We start from the raw sequence: 25,421 nt of genomic DNA, 5'->3' as shown, positions 1-25,421 counted from the left end.
ATCGATTTATTGTCCACAAGATGGCGATATAATTATATTTAGTAAACTAGTAGAATTCACCACCCTAGTAGACGGTAAAGTAACGAGAATGAAGAAGTAATGTTGGTAAACAGTTTTATTGAAGTGCACGCCATCTATAGGTTTTTAATAAAAACAAAAACTTTTGTTGAAGTTACACTAGTGTGAAGCGCTTCATATTTAATATTGACATTGTTTTCAATAACTCGGAGTTGAAAATAATAAATCAATCGTAAGAATTTTTCAACAATAAAAGTAAGTATAATCCATAATATTTTAATTTTGAACGCTAGACTTGTAAATATATCAGTAAAAGTTTATCGTAAAGATAATTAAATTTTAATAAATAAATAAATTGATTGCAGTGACTCCAACAGAATTACAAATCATTCAAAAAACTATCAGTGAGATGAAAGAGATGTTAGGTGTTAAAGATAATGACAATAGTCATTGGAAAGTGGTTCAGGTAATTATTAATTATATACGTATTAATTTATTAGTGTTATATTTTTTTTTTAATTATTAAACTTTGTCTAATCTATGTTTAAGAAAATGAGACAATTGGAAGAACAGGAGAAACAATTAAAAGAAAAATTAGAGTTCTTCAAGAATTTTGTCAACAACTACAGGGAGAGCATCAACAAATCAAAAACTCAACGCAGAAATTATTCCGATCGTAGAGGAAGACGTCATCCTTATTAAGCTTTTAAAGCCTAATTTTTTTCTATTAGTTTTTATAGGAGTTGATTTTTTCTTTTATTAACAACATGTTGAAATGTAATTAATCATAATATTAATGATGAATCTTCATGATATAAAGTTAAGGTTATTTTATAAGTTAACAACCTTATAATAATAATAATAATAAAAATTATTTAATAACTTGAGGTATAAAAATGTTAATATAATAATTAAAAAAACAATAACAAGTAATAAAAATCTGTCTTTAGAGTTTATTGGATTTCAAAAAAATTTTTAAAAAAGCAGTTTGCATTGGGCGTATTCGGCTGAATTCATTCCCGAGAAAATTTACTCTGGACAGTAAGATTTAGTACAGTAAATATGCTTTTACTATACTAAATCTTACTAAGTTTACTCAAAACTTAGTTCGGCCGAATATGTCCATTGATTTTACTACCGATTTTTTTCTTGGTGAAATGACCTTAATGGATATTTGACGACCAAAAGTTTGTAGTAAAATTCAAATGCAATCATTTTTTAACATATATAATAGCACTGCTGACTATTTTACCTAGATATTTAAAGTTAATGGCGCAACTAAACATGTGTACACAGGAACAGTTCCAACTATTGCAACAAATATCCAGAATTCAGTTTTGTTGACGTAATTGATAGACCTGCTATTAAAAGATTAGATCCAATTTAGGGTGAGCATTCAGATTTCTTTTATATTATTATTTACTGTATTATTTCCTTCCTTATGCCTTTACTGAATTTTTAGATGTCAATTACAAGGTATGAGAAATGTCTAATTACAGGCGGGTAATATTTACTCCGAGGGTTATCATCTAACAGCTAGAGAAACAAATGGATAATATTTGTTTTTTTTTTTTTATTAATATGCACCAATAAAAGTATTTTTTAACTATATCCGGACAAAACTGAGATGAGATTAATATACAGAAGTTGAAGATTGCTAAAACTATTGGTAGGATTCCTTTAGCTTCTTATTTATTCTGCTGGCATTGTAAAAGGGCATTCAAGTGCACAATTTAGGTCAACTGGCATTAGTTATAATATAACAAATAGCAAGATATAAAAATATATCTATGTTTTATAATAGCCAAAAATTAATATTCGTTAGAACAACACCAGCAACAGCAATTCTTTGTGATTATTGAATACACTGAAAAAATGTCACACTTGATTCTTTATTAATAGTATAGACTTATAGTTTTCGTGATTACTTCGAGCTATTAACATTTATTAAAATGAAATAATAAATAAACGATAAGATCCCGACTTAATACAAAAGAGAATAAGTATAAAGTGACTATCTTAACTTTCAAATTGATACAATTCTTATGGTAATTCAATTTTTTTTTCAACGTCTAACTTACCCCAAATAGTCAATTTAACTTTATTTTTATTTGACATTTTTATTATTTTATTTTATTAATCAATCACCAAATTGCAAAATTAAAAAATTTTAATAAATTACTCTAATATTTTAAAAATACTTATGAAATAAGTGTATTAAATATCCTTAGTAGTAAAGTATAACATATAAAATGTTTAATAATTATAAATATTGTTGATTTATGAAGTGAGGACACTTAATAATGTTTCTTGTGATGTGATTGATGTCCTTGTTGAAGATTAACACCTTGTGTTGATTCTTTAGCCAATTTTATATCGTAATACATTTTTCGATAAATTACTATTTGTTCATTTAAATTTTCAATCGACTCTTCTAATTCGGTAATACGCTAAAATAAAGATCACTTAATAAAACAACAATGTAATTATTACGTTCCTCTATAGTAATGGAAATAACATTTACTTACGTCTTTAGCTGAAGGTAAATTTTCTGGAGATAAATCCAGCATTTTTTTCAAATTAAAGAAACATTATTTTAATGTTGTTGATCTTTCTTCTTTTGTTGCTAAAAGTAATCAAAATTGATAATTAATAATATGTCAAAAATGAGCAGTGAATAAATAATAAAATTACTTTAAGAAATATTTTACATACTTGCCATAGTTTCTTTACTATTTAATAAAATTAAATTTGATAAAAGCAATGTTTAATAAAATTTAAGTCAAATTGTTTTTAAATATTATTTAATCAGGTTTGTCCGACAGTGACAAATTCTGAGCTTTTCAAATTTAATAAGTAACCTTTAATTTTTTTAAAAATGACATCTATTTAGAAAGATGTATCGCAAATTTATACCGGTCACTAGATTGATAATGCTGCCATCTTATGGCTAGGAGTATAGGTTATTATTACGCGGGAATTGCTCAAATGTTTCGTGTTTCTTGTTTCAATTAATGTTTCTTGTTTTAAATTTAATTTACTGTTTAAATACTATTAATGTATAAATTTTACAAATTTACTCAGGATGTATAAAAAAACACGAAGTGAACAGTTTAAAATTTTAAATTTATAATGAAGTGAATGACAATAAGTATGGATAATTAATTGCTTTATAATTTTTACTAAAATTATCAAAAAGAATTTTTGGAATAAAGAAGTGAAGGTTTAAAAAATCTTTTTTTTATAAACTTTGTATTGTTATTGTAAGAACCCGTTTGAAAATCATTATCTATATTCTTCTTGTTTAATTGTAATTTATTAAAAACTTAAAACCGGTAATTCATGAAATATTTAGCTGTCATTTATCATTTTCGTTATTACTTTTTTTTTTTTTCCTCCGCCAACTACTAGCAGCAGCACTTGTGTAATAATCCCTAATAGCCACTTCAGCTTGAAATTGACGGTAATTTGATATTGAAATTACCTGAAGTTTGCTGCCCGAATTTGCCGACAATTTGACAGCAAAAGTTAAAAATAAAAATTTGCAATTAATTTTTCTTCAATTTAAACGTGAATTTTTATGAAAAAAAAGTCGGTAATGTTCATTTTTACCATTTCAGAAGGTAAGCAAATTTATACATAAAATTGTCTACAATATGACGGTAAAAAATACTTAAAAATTTTTAAAGTCAAATTCACAATAAATTGACATAAAATTTGCCTGAAAATTAACAACTTTTTTTTAATCAACTTTTGAAAGGAATTTGCATTCTAATTTGGGCAGTGTTACGTTCTGGCTTTAATTAAATTTAAATGAAAATTTTTAGAAATTTTTTTCTTGAAGTCTCGAATTATTTATTCGCCACAGTGGGCGAATAAACGGTTCGACACTTCTTAGAATTATAATTAAACAATAAATTAATAAATCGTTTGTTGGCGATATTATTTTTATTCACCGCCAACAATGTAACGGAAATCTCTTGCGATAAGAGAGTCGCCGTGGCTCGTGGATAGTCTAAACAGATGACGATGCATGAGACCCGGGTCACGACGATTCTCTCATAGGAAACCTGAGATGCAACGTTAACATTTTGATAATGTATAATACCAAGGAGTGACAGAATCAAGTCAGTCGATTACAAGTCAGTCGATCACAAGATCTGGTAGAGCCAAGAACTCTACACAAACCTGCTGGCTTGATCCTGTCACTCGGACTTGAAGCAAAATATATATCCGTATTTTATTTAAACAAGCACTCCTTATTTAAACTTTGGGCGCCGCTACGGGCAGCCCAAAAATCACATACCTCGTATTGAGCGCCGCTACCGGCAGCCCAATACTCTCACCTGTTCCGGGCGCCGATACTGGCGGCCTGAACGCTTCCTTTCCAAATCCGAAATTCATGCTTCGAGGCCGATGACGCAGGGGGTCAGGATGTGCGGTACAGCTCGGTCGCGAGATTCGAGGTGTCATCGCGGACCTCATCGAAGGTCGTCCGAAAATTAAGTCAGTGGAAGTTCTTGTTGAGCTTTCAGCTCTTGTGTTGTTGAGCTTTCGAGCTCGTGTGTTGCTAGGCTTTCGAGCTCATGTGTTGTTGAGCCTTCAAGCTCTGGTGGTTGATCGACCAATTGGGATTACTTTTCTCTACGAAGGAACCGAGTCTTAAAAGCTCGTCTCGTTCGCACCCAGAGGACGTATCAAGGGATTATTTGGGCCGACTTATGGGGCCCATAATCCCCACCATGGTAAGTCAATAAACTTTTTTGCATAAAATAAAAGAAGGTCAACAGCTGACGCACCTGGGGTCTATCGACACCCTAACGACGTCAACCTGGTAAAATTAAAAATATTCTGTCTGATTGATAGATAAGCCAGAATGTAACATTGTTGCTGTGACCAGGATGCTGTTGAGTTTCTTTTATTTTATCATTTTATTATAAATTATACAAAGTGTTGCTACGGAAATTTCAATAGAAAGTGAACGCGAGTGTTTGTTTTGTTTTTGAATTAAAAAGTGTTTAATGTTTTTCTTCGAAAATAATTATTATTATGAATACTCGCGATCACTTTGTATAAATGGGAACGATTTTTGAATTATTAAATGATTTCCCGTGGAAGTTTATTTTTTTCATTTAAATCGATAAATAAATGACGTATCGGTGTGTTAAGAAAGTGGTTTTATTTTCCGTCGGATTATGATATCAGTAATGAGTATAATTTATTGCCGTCGGGAAATGCCCGTGAATATATTCGTAATTTTTAATGTTTTACAGTACAAAAAATGTTATAAAACGCTACCGAGTTGTCAAAATTTAACTCAACAAATGTATTCTAAGATCTATCCGAGGTTCGACATTGCTGAATTAATGGACGGTGTTAGTGTAAATAATAGAATTATAACTGTATAAGATTTCAAATGAGAATTGTATCTTATTTGATCTAACGTAGTTTTATTATTCATTATGGTTTTTATATTATGACTGTCGATTATTCACTAATGCGGTCTAGTTTGAAAATGATTTGCTTTGGCATTCTCAATTGTACAAAAAAAATAATAATCGGAATTTATCAAAGCAATTAGTTCTAATTTAAAATTTTTGTGAACTCAATGATTTTCTATTTCAAGCAGTTAATTAGTTTTTAAAACATTTATATTTATATTACGAATTAAATAAAATGAATTTTAAATTCTTACCGAAACGCTCCTTCATTGGAGCATTAGGTCTCAACTAATTTAATCAAAATTATTAATAACTGTTCAATGATATGTACAATTGCTTTGATAACTTTTGATTATTTTATGAATTAGATTAATAAATACTGAAATAGTTGAGAAGGCTTAAACAAATAATTATTTTCAAAATGGATAAACAAAGAGAACCTATGACAGAGGAGGAACTTCTTGAACTGTCAGAAAAACTTGATGAACAGTGTAAAAAGCACGGTGATCGGGAAGCAGATCTTGAGGCACGGGAACGGCTTCTTAACGACCGATTAAGCGACCTTTCGGAGCGGGACCAGACAAATATTGAAAAAGAATCGAAATTGCGCGACCTTGAGGCAGAATTACGGAGATTAGAAACTTCCTTGGGAGAACGCGAACTGGAGTTAAAGTCACGCGACTTAATAAACCGAGGTAAACAAAACGAGCTCAAGGCCGAGTTTGAACGTCGGTTACAGGAACTAAAAGAACGTGAATCGGAATCTAGTCAACTTCTGGAGCAGGCTTAAATTATGCAAACGGAGCGATTGAACAAATGCGAGGTTACGTTAGCTAATCGGGAGCGTGAGTTGACGGAGATTCAGGAAAACCTGGATCTCCGTGAACGTGATCTGCTTGAGCGAGAAAACGCGGTCGCTGCTCAAGAAAAAGAATTGCGAAACGACTCCAAATTATTGCAAACTTGGGCTTCGGAGCTCAAGAAAATGAAAGCGTCCACCGTGATTAAAATGCCCAGCAGTATTCAAGAACTCAAGGACGAAATGTCGCAATTAAGAAGCAGCGGGTCGAATGAATTCACTTGTAACGCGAACATCACAATCAAGGACGCGTTGTCCTACGTGCCTACCTTTGACGGTACTAGCGCCGCGGTTTCGGATTTTATAAGATCATGTCATCGAGCCTGTTCCATGTTGGCGCCGAGCGCCGAATTTATGTTTTTGACACTTGTACGGAAAAAATTTAAAGGCGACGCTCGGATCGCTGTGGAAAATATGGAATATAGTAATATGAAGGAGTTCGAAAATCTCCTTCGCACTGTCTTTGACCGTCACCGTTCTGCTAACCAATGCAAGGCCGAGCTAGAAAATATCATCATGCGACCCAAAGAAAATATGGTTTCTTATGTAAACCGAGCTCGTACGATTTATCGCGATATCCTTCACGCGGAAACAACCGAAAGAGGTACGCTTCTTAAAGCGGAAAAACTAAAAATTGAGAAAGACGCGATTTCGGCATTCCTCAATGGTATTCCACCTCTACTGCAGGTCCAATGTTTGTTGAAACCACACGATACGTTGGAGCAAACATACGCGTCGTCGATAGCCGCGTTTAAAAATCACGAAGACAACGCAAAGCGCTTTCAATACTCGACGAGGTTTCTGTAGCTTATATACAGAGTAATCAACCTGATAGGTCTAAGCTACCTAGGCAAGAGCGCCAGGCGGATAGAAATAAAGAGGTAATTTTTGTAATAAACGTGGTCATTTCGAAAGGGATTGCTTGCAAAAGAAGGTAGATAATAATAAATTTAATAACAATAATAAATACAATAACGTTGACCGGAGAAACCAGAATGATGGTAATAAAAACCAACCTCGCGGTAACGATAGAAAACCCGAGAAAAATCGGGAGGAGTGCCCGTGCTGCGGTAAAGTAAATCACAGTTTGGCGAACTGTTTTAAATTTGCAACGCTTGTACAAACGCGTTATGGGCCGTCGGGAAACTTTGAACTCCCGGGGAAGAACGACGACAGGTCTCATGGAAGTCCGAAACAAGTTCAAAGCCCGGCAGACAGTTGTAATAAATATCCGGATCTTATTAACGAACGTTTTATAAGTCCCAGATCGTCTGGGATAGATAATTTTACATTTGATAAACCGGTACGAAAATTTCTTTCGTTACCGGAAAATTAGAGACTCCCGTAGGAAATTTTGACGGGGGCCGACGGGAGTTCTTACATCAAACGAGTAATCCCGTCAATTTTAAAAGAATAATTAAGACTGCACGCAGGAGGACAGTCTTAAGTGTAAACAATGTTGAGCATGGAAGCGAACCATTTAAATTCAATTTCAAGAAAATATCGGAACCAATGATAAAAATTTGTTCAATTAGTACCATTGGTGTACTGAACATTAAAGATAGTACACTGGAAATAGAGCAGCACGCATCATTTAAGGAGCTACCTAGTATCTCAGGAGTTCATTGTAATCGGTTTACTCAAAATGAATTGAGTACCGAATTGTTCAATGATTGCGTCGACGAGCGTGTAGTTCTCGCGACAACGGAAAATCATACGTCGCCGATCCAATTCAATGAGGAAGTTGAGATCGAGCGAAAATTAGAAAATAAACGCGTCAAAACTGTAGATTTGTTGCCAGTTGATAATAAGCTGCTCTATTCACCAGGTGGTCATATAGAAGAAAATAATATTAAATCATTGGTCTCGAAATATGATTCGCAGTTGTGGATTGTTTCAGAGGTAAACAGTTCACAACAAAAGGAAGTACAGAAACTTCAGAATTTCCATAAAAATGTAAATGGATTTGCAACGCTTGCATGCTCCAACATTATAAAATATATGTATTTTATCATATTGTTTTTTAAATACATATATGATCAATTAACTTCATCTAAGAAAGGCTTACGATTTTGTTTCACTATATTAAACTTTATAAAGTATATCTTTAAGAATAAAATTAAAGTTCCTCCGGATAAAAATGGTTTTTTGAAGAATAATATTGATTATGTTAATGAAATATATCAGAACTATGGCTTTATTGTGGACCGCAAACGTTTAGATTCTATTGATTTATTTTTGATATCTCTAGCTATTAAAAAAATGAAAGATAATTTAACATTTAGATTTAAATTATGGAATTTTGAGATTATAATATCTCGATTAAAAAAAAAAAAGGAATAGAACATTTGAGAACTGATCCAATCTGGTTAGTGAGATGTACAACATCGAGGTGGACTCTCGATTATACGAAAATCGTCTACTGGGTGCTGTAGCAGTACAACGGAACAGTACCGTGGAAGTATTCGGCAACGAAATTTTCAGTCCTGCAGATGATGTTGGGGCAGCTAAACGTTTCATGTGTCTAAAAGCAAATTTATACACATTGAGACAAACATACTTTTCAATATAATCGACGCTCACTGTTTATCAACAACAGTAGGGTGGTCTACTTATACTACGAGCAACGAAGTCAAGCACGAGGACAAGCTGGGATGCAATTCAGATGAGCTACAAATTTTGGGTTCATCATCATAGGATTCGTTATTATCGGATGCCTGATTATAAGCATTATTTATCCAGCTGCACAGTGTGCCTTGTTTGCAGTTACTGTCGTCGTAGTAGTGTATACAATTACACAGAAATTAAACATTTTCAACCAACATCAGCAGCCGGAAAATATCGCCAAACCACTACAGAACCAATCCAAAGGATATCCAAGGACCAACAGCAGTTCGGATTTCAAATCCAAATTCAATCAACCAAAACCAAATGGGACTAGTCTCAAAAGATCTATCAGTAGGCAGAAGCCAATTTCATATAAGACATTCTAGAAATTTAAAAAAATTGTCGTTATAACAGGGTATTTCTCAACCTTGCCAAGTTTGGCCCCTTTATTAATTGATCTTAATAAGGGCGCCACTGGAAGATAAGACTCGGCCTTCCAGAACCGGAGATGTTAATATTATAAATCAGGGTCGTTGAAATATATAAGAGTGAGGAGATTGAGGGATTAAATTAATTTTTACACACAATTTTAATCGATATAATTTTAGATTATATTCACCAAATCACAATTTTGCCCACCGGGCTTTTCTTTTACTTATAACTATTTTTAACACTATTGTCCACCGGACTTTTATTCTTAACACTAACTAAATAAAATTTTGTCCACCGGACTTTTATTAATTTCACGAACGAGTCCCCTGGACTTCTACACGAAATGGCCACCGGCCTGATCCCCTGGATCTTTTATTATATACGACGAATGAGTCCCCTGGACTTTTCTACGAATTGGCCACCGGCTTGATCCCCTGGATCTTTTATTTAAAATACGACGAATGAGTCCCCTGGACTTTTATACGAATTGGCCACCGGCCTGATCCCCTGGATCTTAATTTAATTAAAACAAATTGGCAACTTGCCAGATCCCCTGGATCTATTATTTAAAACGTTTCCACAGGAAACTTAATTTTTCTCTTCACACACACACACACGTTTTACATGCTCGAGTCCCCAGGACTTTCTCACACTCACACACACGCTTACAATGTATTATTTTCCCGATTAATTTCACGCACAATTTTATTTAATCTCAATTTTATTTGTGTGTCCACTGGACTTAATTTCTATCCGTAAATTTTAATTTGTACATTTAATGATTCTACGATTTTATAACGACACTTTATCAACCCGACAATTTTATATACTTTCAGTTTTTCGAGTATCGGGTTGTTGAGTGAAAAATTTACTGACACCGAAAAACTGTTACACACGACTGACGCTATCTCTCTCTATATTAATTACTAGTCTTCACGTTAATACCCAAATTTCATATCAAGAACTGACTCCATTTATTTTAATTTTAATTTATTATAGTTTTATCGTTATCACTATTTTCACAGCACTTTTACTTTTCTTTCAATTTTCAATATTTTAAATTTTGTATTTTATATTTTTCTTATTAAATAAATTGATTAATTTACTATTTATAATTTCTTAATGACTAGATTTATTATTTATAATTTCTGGCCCTCCTGCCGAGAAATTTGACTTTTTAATTTAATTTTAATTGTAAATAAATTCTGGCTTTCTTGCCGAGAATTTTATCCGACGGACCGCGTGTAAATTAAATTTTGAATTCTGGCCTTCCTGCCGAGGATTCGTAATTTATTTTAATCAGATCGGAAATGGCGACTGCCCACGAATTATTTAATTATTAATTAATTAATTAATTGATAAATTGTGGCAACCGGCCGACAATTTATTTACCTCTCTGTAAATTTTCTTTCCAAACTGTTCGTGGCGTCCTTTGTCTCTCCAGCCTTCCTGCTGATTTCCGCTGACACGTTCTTTTCCAATAAATTTTCTCCAACACTTTATTTGGCTCAAAATTGATATAGATATCTGTGGATAGTTCAATACAAGTAAGTAATTATAATTGTAGTGTATCGGCTACCGGCCGGATACACGATTTATTAATTGAATTAAATTATTGCTTCTAGAAGGTTCCACAAGTACCTCTCTAGGGTATATATAATTACCTGAATTTACAGTTTGGTTTTATGTCTAACTGCAACGCCGGTCCGTCCAAATGTGTCTGTTTTCACCTCGTGCACTCACTAATGTAGATTAAGTTCGCGACCTTTCGGCAATTATCGGGTGTCTCCCCATTTGATTAATTCTAATTGGTTCTGGAGGACGAGCCTCCAAAATTGGCGCTCCCGGTGACAAGTCGATAAACTAGATCACGGGGTTTATGGTTATTAGGTCATTGACCAACCGCGGGAAATTTATTCAAATTTAAATTTTAACTTATTGTAATTTATTAAATTTACCCCGTTACATCGTGAAGACAATAAACTAATCTCTTAAGACTTTAATACCTGTTATTATCAGGAAAATTTAAATTTGATAATATTCTCTTTAAAAATTACGCAGTATAGTAGTATTAGATAACCGAAAGGGTATTCAAAACACGTATGTGTATGTGTAATTGTGTTTTTTTTTACTAAAAATACGTAAAATTATTAAAGATGTTAACTGACTTAAGTCGGGAGGTTGTTACCTCGCATTATTTTGAACTTCTTCAGTCAGTTACTTCTAAAGTAACTTATGAATAACCGCAAAGCGGACGTGTATCTATTCGAATCTATATTTAGAATTAATCAATTCATATAACCATTTGTTATACCAAACGACCAAGTCGGGAGGTAATTTAAGTACAAGATACTAACGTTTAGTTTCATATTACTAGGCTTAAGTAATATTATAAAACGTTGTGTCTCAGGTTTAGGTTAAAATACTAAAGCCAAGAACCTTTTTCTTCTTTACAGTATTCAAAATTGAATTTAACTTTTAGTTTATATAGAGTCAGTCATATAATTAATTTAAATTTATATAGAGCCACTTTTTCAGGGTCAGAAGTCGCACCGATTTTATTGAAGCGCCGCGACTTACTTAAGTCGGGAGGTGTTACGTTCTGGCTTTAATTAAATTTAAATAAAAATTTTTAGAACTTTTTTTCTTAGAGTCTCGAATTATTTATTCGCCACAGTGGGCGAATAAACGGTTCGACACTTCTTAGAATAATAATTAAACAATAAATTAATAAATCGTTTGTTGGCGATATTATTTTTATTCACCGCCAACAATGTAACGGAAATCTCTTGCGATAAGAGAGTCGACGTGGCTCGTGGATAGTCTAAACAGATGACGATGCATGAGACCCGGGCCACGACGATTCTCTCATAGGAAACCTGAGATGCAACGTTAACATTTTGATAATGTATAATACCAAGGAGTGACAGAATCAAGTCAGTCGATTACAAGTCAGTCGATCACAAGATCTGGTAGAGCCAAGAACTCTACACAAACCTGCTGGCTTGATCCTGTCACTCGGACTTGAAGCAAAATATATATCCGTATTTTATTTAAATAAGCACTCCTTATTTAAACTTTGGGCGCCGCTACGGGCAGCCCAAAAATCACATACCTCGTATTGAGCGCCGCTACCGGTCAGTGGAAATTAAGTCAGTGGAAGTTCTTGTTGAGCTTTCAGCTCTTGTGTTGTTGAGCTTTCAAGCTCGTGTGTTGTTAGGCTTTCGAGCTCATGTGTTGTTGAGCCTTCGAGCTCTGGTGGTTGATCGACCAATTGGGATTACTTTTCTCTGAGAAGGAACCGAGTCTATCGACACCCTAACGACGTCAACCTGGTAAAATTAAAAATATTCTGTCTGATTAATAGATAAGCCAGAATGTAACAGCAGTAAATTTACGTCAAATTCAATAGCAAGTTGCATACAAATTGTCGTAAAAAATAAAAAAGTTCGAAGTTGACGGAAATGTGACGACAAATTTAACGAAACTTTTGCAAAGTAAACTTCTGCTAAATCAAACTGTGTTATTAGAGTAAGATTACAAAGAAAAAAAGCAACATCCATGAAAAAAAGGCGGAATATTTAAAAAAAATTTTTAATTAAAATTAAACTGAAAGAAAAAAGCAAAAAAATAAAATTAATTGCTTAAAATTTAATAATAATTAATAATCAATAAAATGATCAAAATGATAATACAATCAAAATAATGATAAAAAAAATTAAATATTAATAATTACCATAAGCGATCGTGGTGTGCACTTTCGGATTTTCCAACAAAGTTTGATCAACAAAGTTAATTAGCAGGATTCTAGAACTCAAATAAGCCGGAGTACTAGGCATCAATGACAATAAAAGTACTATCAATCTTTCAAATAACAATTATTGTGAATTTTACCTTTCTTAACTACCATACATCAACTTCAAATTGAAATTTCTCGAGTGACCCAGGGATTACTCAACAAAAGTTTACATTCGTTTCCAACTAATACCAACTATAGTTTTCGAACATTCTAAATTTTAAATTTGATAAGCAAATGTGTTCTCAATCAAACCGCGAATTTACAGCAATTTCTATTACTTAATTTTATTACTGCAATATGAGAAAAACATGCAGTGCAAATTGATAAAAAGTTCATAGCAAAATTTTCTCTCTTTTGATGATTATCAAGTTGTTACAGAAAATCAAAAATCTCAAGTTAATAAAAACTGGTTAACAAATTAAAAAAAAAGGAAATTGCTGATTAATCCTGGCTATCAAGAAGATGTTAATTACAAATCTTTAACGCCATCTTGCGTCAAAATCAAAACTATTTTTTTGGTCCATGGAGATTATTAATCGTTTAGTTTTTTTATTATCGAGTATCAATATATCATCTCCAAAAAATATCGATAGAAAACATCGATCCTTCAGAAAAAAAACATCAGTTGAAATATCGATAGATATCACCCATCCCTAGAAATTAACATACACAACATTTGTTGACATAGCATCACCATTATAACTATTATTAAGAAAAATATCTTTAAAAACAATGTATATTACGTGATTCTTTTGTTTAATTTGAATATAAATTAATCCTTTAATATTATAAATATAAATAAAATTGTATATTTTAAAAACGAGTAAGTTTTTAACAGATAAAATTTATCGACATTGAAAATTTATTACTAACCTATAATATTAAAATTAATAACTTTTTGTTTTTTTTTTTTAACAAATTCATTCATTAATAAAGTATTTTTTAATTTATAGGTAAAATTTAAGAATATTTATATTTTCTTAATAACATCGTTTTTTTTTTTTTGATTCACAATTCCATTTATTTAATAGTCGATTTCAAATATTTATAAGATTCAAAAATATCAACGTTTGGCCAATCACTTATTAAATTTATTGTTCGTTTTTATTTAATTTTTTTTTTCACAATGTCATGAAAATCAAATACCAATTTTATATCAATAGGATTATAATAAATCAGTAATTTCTTATTCACTTAAGATATTTACAATTATAAATATTAAGGATTATTACTAATAATATAAATAAAAACACTTTGCAAAACTAATCATAAGAAAATAGTATACGCACCTTGGCCAGTAAGAAAGAAAGCCTCAGACCACATGTTTGTCAGCCTCGGCTTCGCCTCGGCCAACAATTACATGTGCTCTGAGACTTTTCTTGTTTTACTGGCCTAGGTATGTAATATACTATTACAATAAAATACATACATTTACGTTATAGTTAATATTTATATCTTTAGAATTAAAAATTATAGCAAATTAATAAATTTAGTTTTAAATTTCATTCAACCACGATGAAGACAAAAAAAAATCACAAAAAGAAATCAATAATAAAAAAAAAAAAAAACTTTATGAGCATAAATTATTCAACAAACAAAATGAACTTATTGATAAAACAATAACTCAAATCAAAAATGATGAAAAAAGAAAAAAAAATAATCAAAAAAAAAGAAATGATTAAAAATGCAATACAAAAATTAAGAACTGACGATGATTATGTAAAATTAGAAAGAAAAACAAAATAATCTTAGACATTCAATGCTACGAAAAATTCCTTACTTTAAAAAAAATGAAAACCTAAATAATACCAAAAGAAATATAAATTTACGAACTAAAAAAAATTATAAAAAAAACGAGGTCTTACAAAATATTAATAGAAATAGAATCTTACGAAAAAATAACGATTTTAATAAAAACGAAAGTTTAAATATCACCATCAGAAATAAAATTTTACGCAAAAACAAAAATTATTGTACAAAAGAAAATTTGAAAAATGTTAACCGAAATAAAACATTACGTAAGAATAACAATTATAATACAAACGAAAAATTAAAAAATATTAACAGAAATAAAATTCTACGAAAAAAGTTGAATTATATTACAAACGAAAAATCAAAAAACATGAACAGAAATAAAATTCTACGAAAGAAGTTAAATTATAATACAAACGAAAAATTAAAAAACATGAACAGAAATAAAATTCTACAAAAGAAGTTAAATTATAATACAAACGAAAAATTAAAAAACATGAACAGAAATAAAATTCTACGAAAGAAGTTAAATTATAATACACTTATCCAAAAAATTAAAGGAACAAGAAAATTTTATAAATTTTATCGTGATTTTTGGAAGGCTGTATTTTCGTGAAAAATGATCGTATCGAAAATATAAGAAAAGCAAATTGAAGCTTGAAATCTCTAGTTTGAAGATCTTTCAGCAAAATATGTTTTTGAGCCACGGTTTTTGCGGAATCATAAGAAAAAGGTCGAGACAAAATTTTTCTAAATTTTTTGGTTTCGTTTTTTAGGTCTACGGGGCCGGGAAAAATTTTTTCAAAAAAACGAATTCATGGCTTGTTTAGGAAATTTATTCACCTACAAATGTAAGGTAAAGAGAAAAAAAAATTTTCTAAAAAGCGAGACCAAACAAGAATTTTTTCACATGTTTTTTTTTTACGTTTTATTCGGGGGGTTATTTTTTTGTTTTGTTTTTCGGAAAAAAATTTTTTTTTTCTTTACCTTACATCTACTGAATAACTAACGCAAAAATGAAAGAAAATCCCAAAAAAAAATTAATTTTTTCATTTTGGTAATGATTACACGGATTAAGGAACAAAACTTGTTCCTTTAATTGTTTTGTAAAACTTTGAGCAATCGGACCGGACAAACGGTTCAATGGATCAATCTGAAAATTTCCAGGGTTTTCGGGGGTACATTAAGCTGTAAAATTACCTGGCAATATTATTTTTTTTATCAATATTTGCAGAGTAGCGATGAGTCGACTAAAAAACCAGAAAATGGCCATTTTTTAAGGGTTTTGGAAATGGATATCAAGGATGAAAAAAAATTTTTTTTTTAAAAAATCAAAAATGGAGCTTGTAGGGGATTTATTCAAGTTTATTAAACTGCCCTTTAAATTACTGTGTGACCATTTCTTGCTGAGATATCAATAATCAAAGACAAAAGGATCCTTTTTCATTTGAAGGCTGATATCTCAGCAGCAAATTGTCGTACAGAGAAACAAAAAACGGCAAATTGTAGCTGAATAAATTTCCTAAACAAGCCATAAATTCGTTTTCTTGAAAAAATTTTTCCCGGCCCGTAGACCTAAAAAGCGAAACCAAAAAATTTAGAAAAATTTTGTCTCGACCTTTTTCTTATGATTCTGCAAAAACCGTGGCTCAAAAAAACATTTTGCTGAATGATCTCCAAAGTAGAGATTTCAAGCTTCAATTTTTTTTTTTTATTTTTTCGATACGACCATTTTTCACGAAAATACAGCCTTCCAAAAATCACTAAAAAATTTATAAAATTTTCTTGTTCCTTTAATTTTTTGGATAAGTGTACAAACGAAAAATTAAAAAATATAAACAGAAATAAAATTTTACGAAAACAGTTAATATTTAAACAAAAAGAAAGAGAGAAAAATAGTCGTAGAACTATAAAATTACGGAATAATCCGGATTATAATAGGGAAGAAAAAATAAAAAATGTTTATAGGATGCAACAACTACGTAAGAAATATAATTTTCAATTTATTGAAATACAACAGAATAATAAAAAATCAAACTCCTACGGAAAAATATGACTTACAAAAATGCAGAATTGAAAAAAAATTTAATAGCAATACAGAAACTTAGAAAAAACAATAATTTCAAAATGCAAGAATTAAAACGCAATACTATAAGAATTAAACAATTAAGATTATTAATTGAATATAAATTGAAAAAAAAGGCCATTTGGCAGCCGAAATGGAAGGTAGATTTTCCAATTAATCTATATAAAAAGTTTCATACATACATATCTTGTGATACATGTTAGTATATAGTCATGCTATGAAATTAGGCTCGTTTTTTAAGAGTGAGAGTAAAAAAAGACAACGACTATTTTCGATAGAGAACTTCAGATAGTTGGTTTGACAAAACATTGTATAGGTAATGTACTAAACTAACCTTCACGTAAACAAAGTATAGAAATTTTAATTAGTATGAGATCATAATTGTAATTACTATTACGATGGCAAGATCAGTTATAATTATAGGACGTACAGGTACGATTGAAACAGCATAAATAATAAAAAAAATACTTTTAAAATATAAAATAGCAGTCAAATTTACAGGTTATTTTCTTCACACTATGATACAACTGATATAATTGTATTATAATGGGAAATGCATTAGTTATGTGAAATGAAAACCATATTTTAAACATTTTTTGATTCCATTAAAATTTTTAAGGCTATCAAATTATTGGAAGAAATGGTCAAAACATTAAGTTTAAGGTCTTTAATTAAATCTTATTAGACAAGCTTTCAGATACTTTTTACTGGAATTGTCTATCAGTTTTAGTTTTAATGTTATATGAACTTCAACAGTGAATAAAAACTGATTTTTTCGAAAATTCGTGGAAATTTTAAACAGCCATAACTTCATAACTATTCTAACGATTCAGTCCATCTTTGAACTTGATCACGATAATCGCCTATAGAATAAGTGTGGAAAATTTCAGTAAGATCCGATAAGAACTGTAGGTGCTATCTCAATGACAAGACCAGTTATAATCATACGTCGTAGAGGTACATTTGATACATCATAAGTAATGAAAGAAATACTTTTAAAATATAAAATAGCTGTGAAATTTACAGGTTATTTTGTGCACAATAAAATATAACTGACGAAATTTGATTATAATGGGAAATGCATGAATAATGTTGAATGAAAACCATATTTTCAACATTTTTTGATTCCATTAAAATTTTCAAGGCTATCAAATTATTTGAAGAAATGGTCAAAACATCAAGTTTAAGGTCACAAATTAAAGCTTATTAGACAAGCTTTCAAATACTTTTTACGGAAATTATCTATGAGTTTTAGTTTTAAAGTTATATGAACTTGAAAGTGGATAAAATTTGTTTTTTTTTTTAAATCGTGGGAATTTGAAACAGCCATATCTTCTAAACTAATCGAACGATTTAGCCCATCTTCGAACTTAACCGTGGTAATCGCCCATAGAATAAGCGTAAAAAATTTCATTAGGATCCGACAAGGATTCTAGGCGCAATCGTGTTCTCAAAACTTGGTTCTATTACATATATATATATACACTGGTCACAGAAATTAAGGGATAGAAAAAAAATCCGAAATTTTTAGGTGATTTTCAACATGCTGTAACTCGGTGAAAAATGGTCGTATAAAAAAAAAAAAAAAAGCAAATTGTAGCCTCAAGTTTCTAGTTTTCAGATCTGGACCTCAAAATTTTTTATCATGTACGGTTCCGGAGTAATCATAAGAAAACCAACGAAAAAAAAATTTTCAAAATTTTTGCTGGTCTTTCAATACCTCTATGGGCGACAATAAATTTTTTTGAATAATCCGACTGTCTGACTTTTCTCGGAAATTTTATGCCCTTTAATTTGGTGGCCTTAAAAAGTCTCTACGACGATTTGGCGCCGAGTTATCATTGATCAAAGCAGAAAAGTCCATTTTGGCTTTGATAATCAATAACTCCGGATGTATTGGTCGTACAGAGAATGGAAGCAGGGTTTTGAAAACTGGAAAACATTCTCTATAAGGCAAAATTAGTGGCATTTGATAGAAAAATTTTTTTTAAAGCGATATTGTTTGGTAAAAAACAGGTCAAAATTCACAAATTTAAGGATATTCGGAAATCTTGCTATAACTTTGGATATAACGGATGAACAAAGGATATCTTCGACTTTTTTTCATTTTTTTCGTTGGTTTTCTTATGATTACTCCGGAACCGTACATGATAAAAAATTTTGAGGTCCAGATCTGAAAACTAGAAACTTGAGGCTACAATTTGCTTTTTTTAGATTTTTTATACAGCATGTTGAAAATCACCTAAAAATTTCGGATTTTTTTTCTATCCCTTAATTTCTGTGACCAGTGTATATATATATATATATATATATATATAAATATATATATATATATATATATATATATATATATATATATATATATATATATATATATATATATATTAGGGTGGCGCAAAAAAATCGACTATTTTTTTTTTTCCATCTCGCATTAAAATTTGTTGGTTTACGATGTTTTAAGAAGCCTCTCAACAAATCAGCTCGATAAAAAATTTTTAAGAGGTCGCTCACGAATTTTGGAAATATCAAAAATGATCGAAATTCGAATTTTTATTTAAAAAATTTTTTTTTTCTCGTGGCAGCAATAGTTTATATTTGTAAAATCATGACTATGCTGAAAATTTCAGCCCAAAATTTAAATATTTAAACGGCGCTCAAGAATTTTGAATGTTTCCGAGCGCAGTCTCTTGGACGTTTTTGAGCGACCCCTAAATATTAATAATAAAGCTTCTCGACTTTTCCACTATCAATTTGCATGACAATGAATGAAAATATAACTCGAGAAATAGAAATAATAAGTTATTTACATACTTTTTTATTTTCTAATCCAATTGGTAGGTTTTTTCGCTTATTCAAAACTGACCGAATTTCATTGTTTAAGACTGTTCTGTATATTTTTGGTTATGCAAAATTTATATTTAAGTGAAATGACAATAATTGAGTTATAAAAACTAATTCAAACTATTAGTTACATATTATCAGTTAATATTCGAAATTCTTGAGCGCCGTTTAAATATTTATATTTTGGGCTGAAATTTTCAGCATAGTCATGATTTTACAAATATAAACTATTGCTGCCACGAGAAAAAAAAAATTTTTTAAATAAAAATCCGAATTTCGATCATTTTTGATATTTTTAAAATTCGTGAGTGACCTCTTAAAAATTTTTTATCGAGCTGATTTGTTGAGAGGCTTCTTAAAACATCGTAAACCAACAAATTTTCATGCGAGATGGAAAAAAAAAAAATAGTCGGTTTTTTTGCGCCTCCCTAATATATATATATATATATATATATATATATATATATATATATATATATATATATATATATATATATATATATATATACATACATATATAAATTTTTCAACGAATGGTATTTTCGAACTCTACTCAACTAATTATGGTAGGTTGTGACAAAATTTCTTGAAAAATCGACCATGAGGACAAATACAATACCTAGATTTTTAAAAAAATCTACCTAAAAAAAGAGTAGAATGTATGAAGAGAAATCGACTTATCAGCAAAAGAAAAATGTACAAATCACGGGAAAATAAAAATAATCATGAAAGAATAAAAAAAGCACCTAAAAATATACACTATTGTAATAAAATGCAAAATATCAATACAATAAAAACAAAACAAAGTCGTCGTATAAATTTCATAAAACACAAAACAACTATTTATAACAATCTTCAAAAAACTAAGCAGCACAATAAATTAGCACAATTAAAATTAGATTATATAAAAGTACGTGCACAAACTCCGTCATTTATATGTCGTTGCTGTGAAAGACTATTGTTTCAAAGATCGGTTGTAAAATTAAATTCACAAAAAATAAAAAATATAGATAAAAACTTATTTGCAACTATAAATAATTTTAATTCTGAATTCATCTGTAATACTTGCAAAAATACAATTTATAAAAATCAAAAAATACCTAAATTATCAACAAGTAACGGTATGAAATTTCCACCAATTCCACCATGTTTAAAAATACTTACAGATGTTGGAGAAAGAATGGTTGCTCCAATCGTCAACTTTATGCAAATACGAGCTTTAAAACCATATGCACTGAACTCACAATTAGGATTAAAAGAAAGTGTCGTAAATATTCCAATCAATGTTAATGAAGTGCTTGATATTTTTCCTAGAAAATTTAATGAAATGCATACAATCCACCCTAGCGGATCCGAATTATCGTAAATACAGTGATTTACCGTAATTTACGGTGCCTAGCAGAATTACTGTAAATTACGGTAATTTACCGTAAATTACGGTAATCTACGGTAATCTAGGGCAAAATACGGTAAATTGCCGTAATTTTACGTCACCTAGCAGAATTACTGTAAATTACGGCAATTTATCGTAATTTGCCGTAGATTACCGTAATTTACGGTAATTTTGCTAGGCACCGTAAATTATGGTAAATTATGGTAAATCACTGTATTTACCGTGATTCGGATCCGCTAGGGCAAGTTAAATTGAAAAGACATATTACTCACAAAAGCCATTACATGTATGAAACTATTCGTCCTAAAGTGATATGCGATGCATTAAATTATTTAATTAATACTCCATTATATGTAAAACACAATATAAAAATTGATGAAAAATTTTTTAAACGCTATGAAACTCATGCCGATGAAATTATTGAATTTATAATTGAAGATACAGAGAAAGATGTAGAGATTTTAAATCTAAATAATGAAAATAATGTAAACAATGAAAGTAATGATGATAATGACTCAATTATGAATGAAAAATCACTTATAAAAGAATCTACTAATAATGGAAATAATACAAATAATACGACTGAAGAAAATTGTAAATTGAAATTTGATTTTAGTCAGATAAATAATGATGAAGTATTATTAATGGATAGAAATTCGAAAGCAACCAATCGAACACAAAACTTCATACAAGTTATTGCTCCTGGTCAAAATAACAAACCAATAGCATGGCATAAATTTGAAGATTTAGACGAACTGTGTTTTCCTAAAATATTCGCAAGCTATTCTTTTAATGTCCCAAAAAATATAAGTTATACTATTCGTGCAAAATCAGAAGCTACACGTCATGACCGAAGGTCATGTTAGTAGTTAAACAAGAGGGCTTTTGGGTCAGGAATCAAAACAGTGCCCTACTTTACCGCCCTAGGATAAGTACCTGATGTCGGCAATGTAGATTTGTTTTTATCGATATTTGAGCCTGGTGATGGTAATGTAGATTTGTTTTTATCGATATTTGGGCCTGATGATGATAATGTAGATTTATTTTATCGATATTTGGGGCCTTTCGCGTTGTTGATGATAATGTAGATTTATTTTAACGATATTTGAGGCTTTTTTCATTATTTATGGTAATGTAGATTTATTCTATCGACATTTTGGGGTCTGTTTCTTATTGATGATAATTTAAATTCGGTGGAGGCTTGATCATGATAATGCTGACTTGATCATGGTAATGCAGATTTTGACTGGAACCTTATCATGGTAATGCAGGTTTTGTTCTGGGGGTCTGTTTTCTATTATCGATAAGAGTAGATTTTGGGGACTTAGTGGATAAATAAGGACTTTTTACTACATGTTTTTTTACTGCATTGAGCAGAATTGGAAAGGAGATTTTACTGCCGCAACCTGTTGCCAAGTTGACTGCAAAAGTTGGCATTTCCATAAGTTGACAGCAACTTTCCGAGCAACTTGTTGACAACTTTCAGCTCGTGCAACTGGTGCCAACAACTTGGTTGCAAGTTGCTCAGATTTATAGCGCTCCGGTTTGTAAAGCATCCGCCTATAACGCGCCCACTTATAACGCGCCCGCTTATAACGTGCCCGCTTATAACGCGCCCGCTTATAACGTGCCCGCTTATAACGCGCTTATTTAGTTGCAGTGTGGACATGCTCCTAGACTAGTGGGTTCTATTTTTTTGAAAAAATGGAAATTCTTCAAAAATATGATAATAACAATAAGCTGGTAAAGCGGAAAACATTGGTTAAACAGCTTGGAATTCCAGATTTAACTCTCAGATCTATTGTTAAGAGTCGCGAACAAATTAAAATGAACGCTTTCAGTGGTGTGATGAAACGTCAAAAAATTCGTGCAAGAAAATATGAGTTAGAAAAAATGTTATTGCGATGGTATAATCAAGATAGCACATCAAAAATTCCTGTGAATGGTCCAGTGTTGCGGAATAAGGCTCAAGAAATAGCGTCCCTGCTAGGTTTAGAATTTTCTGGATCAAACGGATGGCTTGACTGCTTTCGACAGCGTTATGATATTGTTTATTAACAAATTTCAAGAGAACCTGAGTTAGTAGATGCACCAAGGATTGCTACCTTGGACACCAGCATTATTTCAAAATTAATTAATCAATACACTCTAATGTTTGCAATGCAGGATGAAATTGATATGGCAAAATCTTCCAAAGTCAAACGTGTTTGAATTCCAGGAAGAAAAACAAGAAGTATACTGAAAAATGTGGCTATCGTAACCATCTGAGGTATTGCTAATGGTAGATAGTTGTCATAACAAAATGTATCGTTAACTAGGCAATACTAGGTGGCTGTATTAACTATCTTCAATTTTAAAGAAATTTTTTCCAACTTAAATATAATTATATGTACTTATCATGATATATTAATTAATTAATTATGTGTATTGGGTATAAGCAAAATAAAATTATTAAAACATATTTTAATTGTGAAAATTTATTGATTTCTCTCAACCTTGTTTTCTAATACATTTATTAGTATGTTAATTTTCTTACAGTACTACTCAATGGATTATATTCAATAATACGATCATGCAGAATTAAGCAGTATGCTGATGTCTGATCAGGAAACGATCATTTGGTTCAAATTCAACACGAATGTCCACTGGTCCAGATTTGATTGATTCATTTTGTTTTAAACAATCGATAATGTAGAGTGGTGCTTCTTCCAAAAATCCTGCTTTAGTCAACGATGGTTTCGGCTCTTTATTATAGTATGACGTTTGAAAATTAGTATACATATCATACAATAAAGCATACTGATTGCGATTAATGTTTAGATTCAAATTTCCATATGGATAACTTTGAGAATTGAGGAAAACTTTTACATCTCGGATATTACAATGATCAAAGTGGCTGGAATTTTTCGTCACAACATTTTTTCTTGCAGTTTGAAATCCTAGAACCAGATATCGTGGTTTCTCCAATTGTGTTGAAGTTTTGATAGGCCAAACATGTTTTGTTGTTTTCGGAAGTAGTGGATATTCATATAATTGCCATGTACGATAGCTTAATGGAATAGCTGGATCATTTGAGATGAAACTTAGTGCTTGAATTTTCTGTTTATCCGACATTGTAACGTATGGTACATTCCATTCAACTTTATTGAGAACTATTTTAACTTTTTCAGCAGCGTCTCTAGCAGCAGCAGGTGTATGTAGATATGCATTAATATCAGTGTTTGATCTGATGAGAATTAATTCATGCTTGGCATTCATAATAATCCGATTATAATCTTCAGCGAATCCAAGTAATAAACTCAGCGGTATAGAAATATCAAAATATCCATCGCCATTAGCCAATTTATCATCAGTTTGTAACCACCCGGCGTTTTCCATTAAATTAGCCTGTCCGGGGGTTAAAGATATATAATTCTTTATAAGACTTGTAATTCCAACATTCTTACATCTATCGATTTCAATAGCGTTCAATTCGTAGCGTATTTCTTCAAACATATGACAAATGGCCATGTTAACCAACTCCATAGTTTCACTAACAGCAGTGCCATCTTCTTTCGTAAATCTCCCACAAATGTGTAAGGTACTCTTACTCGGTAGAATGCATAAATCCTGATGTTGAATACTGATTCTTATTTCATCACTATTATTGAATGTTGTTGAAGCATAAGGTTGATGTGAATGAACCTCATAGTGAGAAATTGATTCGTCGAAGATTACTGGTTTTTGGATGTTCAAGATTTCCGCCATGGTAGTATAATGCAGCACAAATTGATTTTTCTTATTTTACCGATTTTCCACGTAATCTTAATCCCAGGTTTTTGAGAAATTGGGCGTTCTGAGATGTTAGCACCCTGACAGGGGCCCGACGACTGATGGGCTTTCGGCATGATGCTTCACTTTTATAACTACCACCAATTTTTTTATCAAATACAATCCCCATTATTTCACTGATTTTATATGCAATCTTATTGTAATCGTTTCACAACGAAAATTCACCAAATTCTCATCTTGATCAACAATTCGCATCTGAAGATTGTGTATTGACTGTACTGCGACTGGTAAGTAAATGATGTGGGATGGTACTTCAATGATCTTATATCCTGGTGCAACACTTGGGCAAAACTCATGAATTGTATGTCCTTTACGGTTATTCATATATGCACCAGTAGTAATATTGCACTCAACTCGCAATG

General features: G+C 31.0%; 1 protein-coding gene and 1 long non-coding RNA gene across 2 annotated transcripts; one reads left to right on the top strand and one right to left on the bottom strand.

Moving 5' to 3' along the window:
- The first annotated feature begins 205 nt into the window (after positions 1-205).
- On the top strand, positions 206-707 carry LOC130677954 (uncharacterized). Its single transcript, XR_008991740.1, has 3 exons — positions 206-273; positions 384-484; positions 568-707. It is a non-coding gene; the product is annotated as an uncharacterized LOC130677954 (long non-coding RNA).
- A 23,101-nt stretch (positions 708-23,808) lies between these two features.
- LOC130676912 (uncharacterized) lies at positions 23,809-24,975 on the bottom strand. The gene has a single exon (XM_057483419.1). It carries the CDS (start codon positions 24,973-24,975, stop codon positions 23,809-23,811), a length of 1,167 nt encoding a protein of 388 aa, XP_057339402.1.
- Positions 24,976-25,421: the final 446 nt, after the last annotated feature.

Source organism: Microplitis mediator, chromosome 11 (assembly GCF_029852145.1).
Source record: "Microplitis mediator isolate UGA2020A chromosome 11, iyMicMedi2.1, whole genome shotgun sequence".
NCBI classification, from domain to species: domain Eukaryota; kingdom Metazoa; phylum Arthropoda; class Insecta; order Hymenoptera; family Braconidae; genus Microplitis; species Microplitis mediator.
This window is presented reverse-complemented; position numbering and strand designations above follow the sequence as displayed.

Coding starts and splice junctions, on each gene's coding strand:
- LOC130676912 (XM_057483419.1), bottom strand. CDS start 24,975: ATGGCGGAAATCTTGAACATCCAAAAACCAGTAATCTTCGACGAATCA.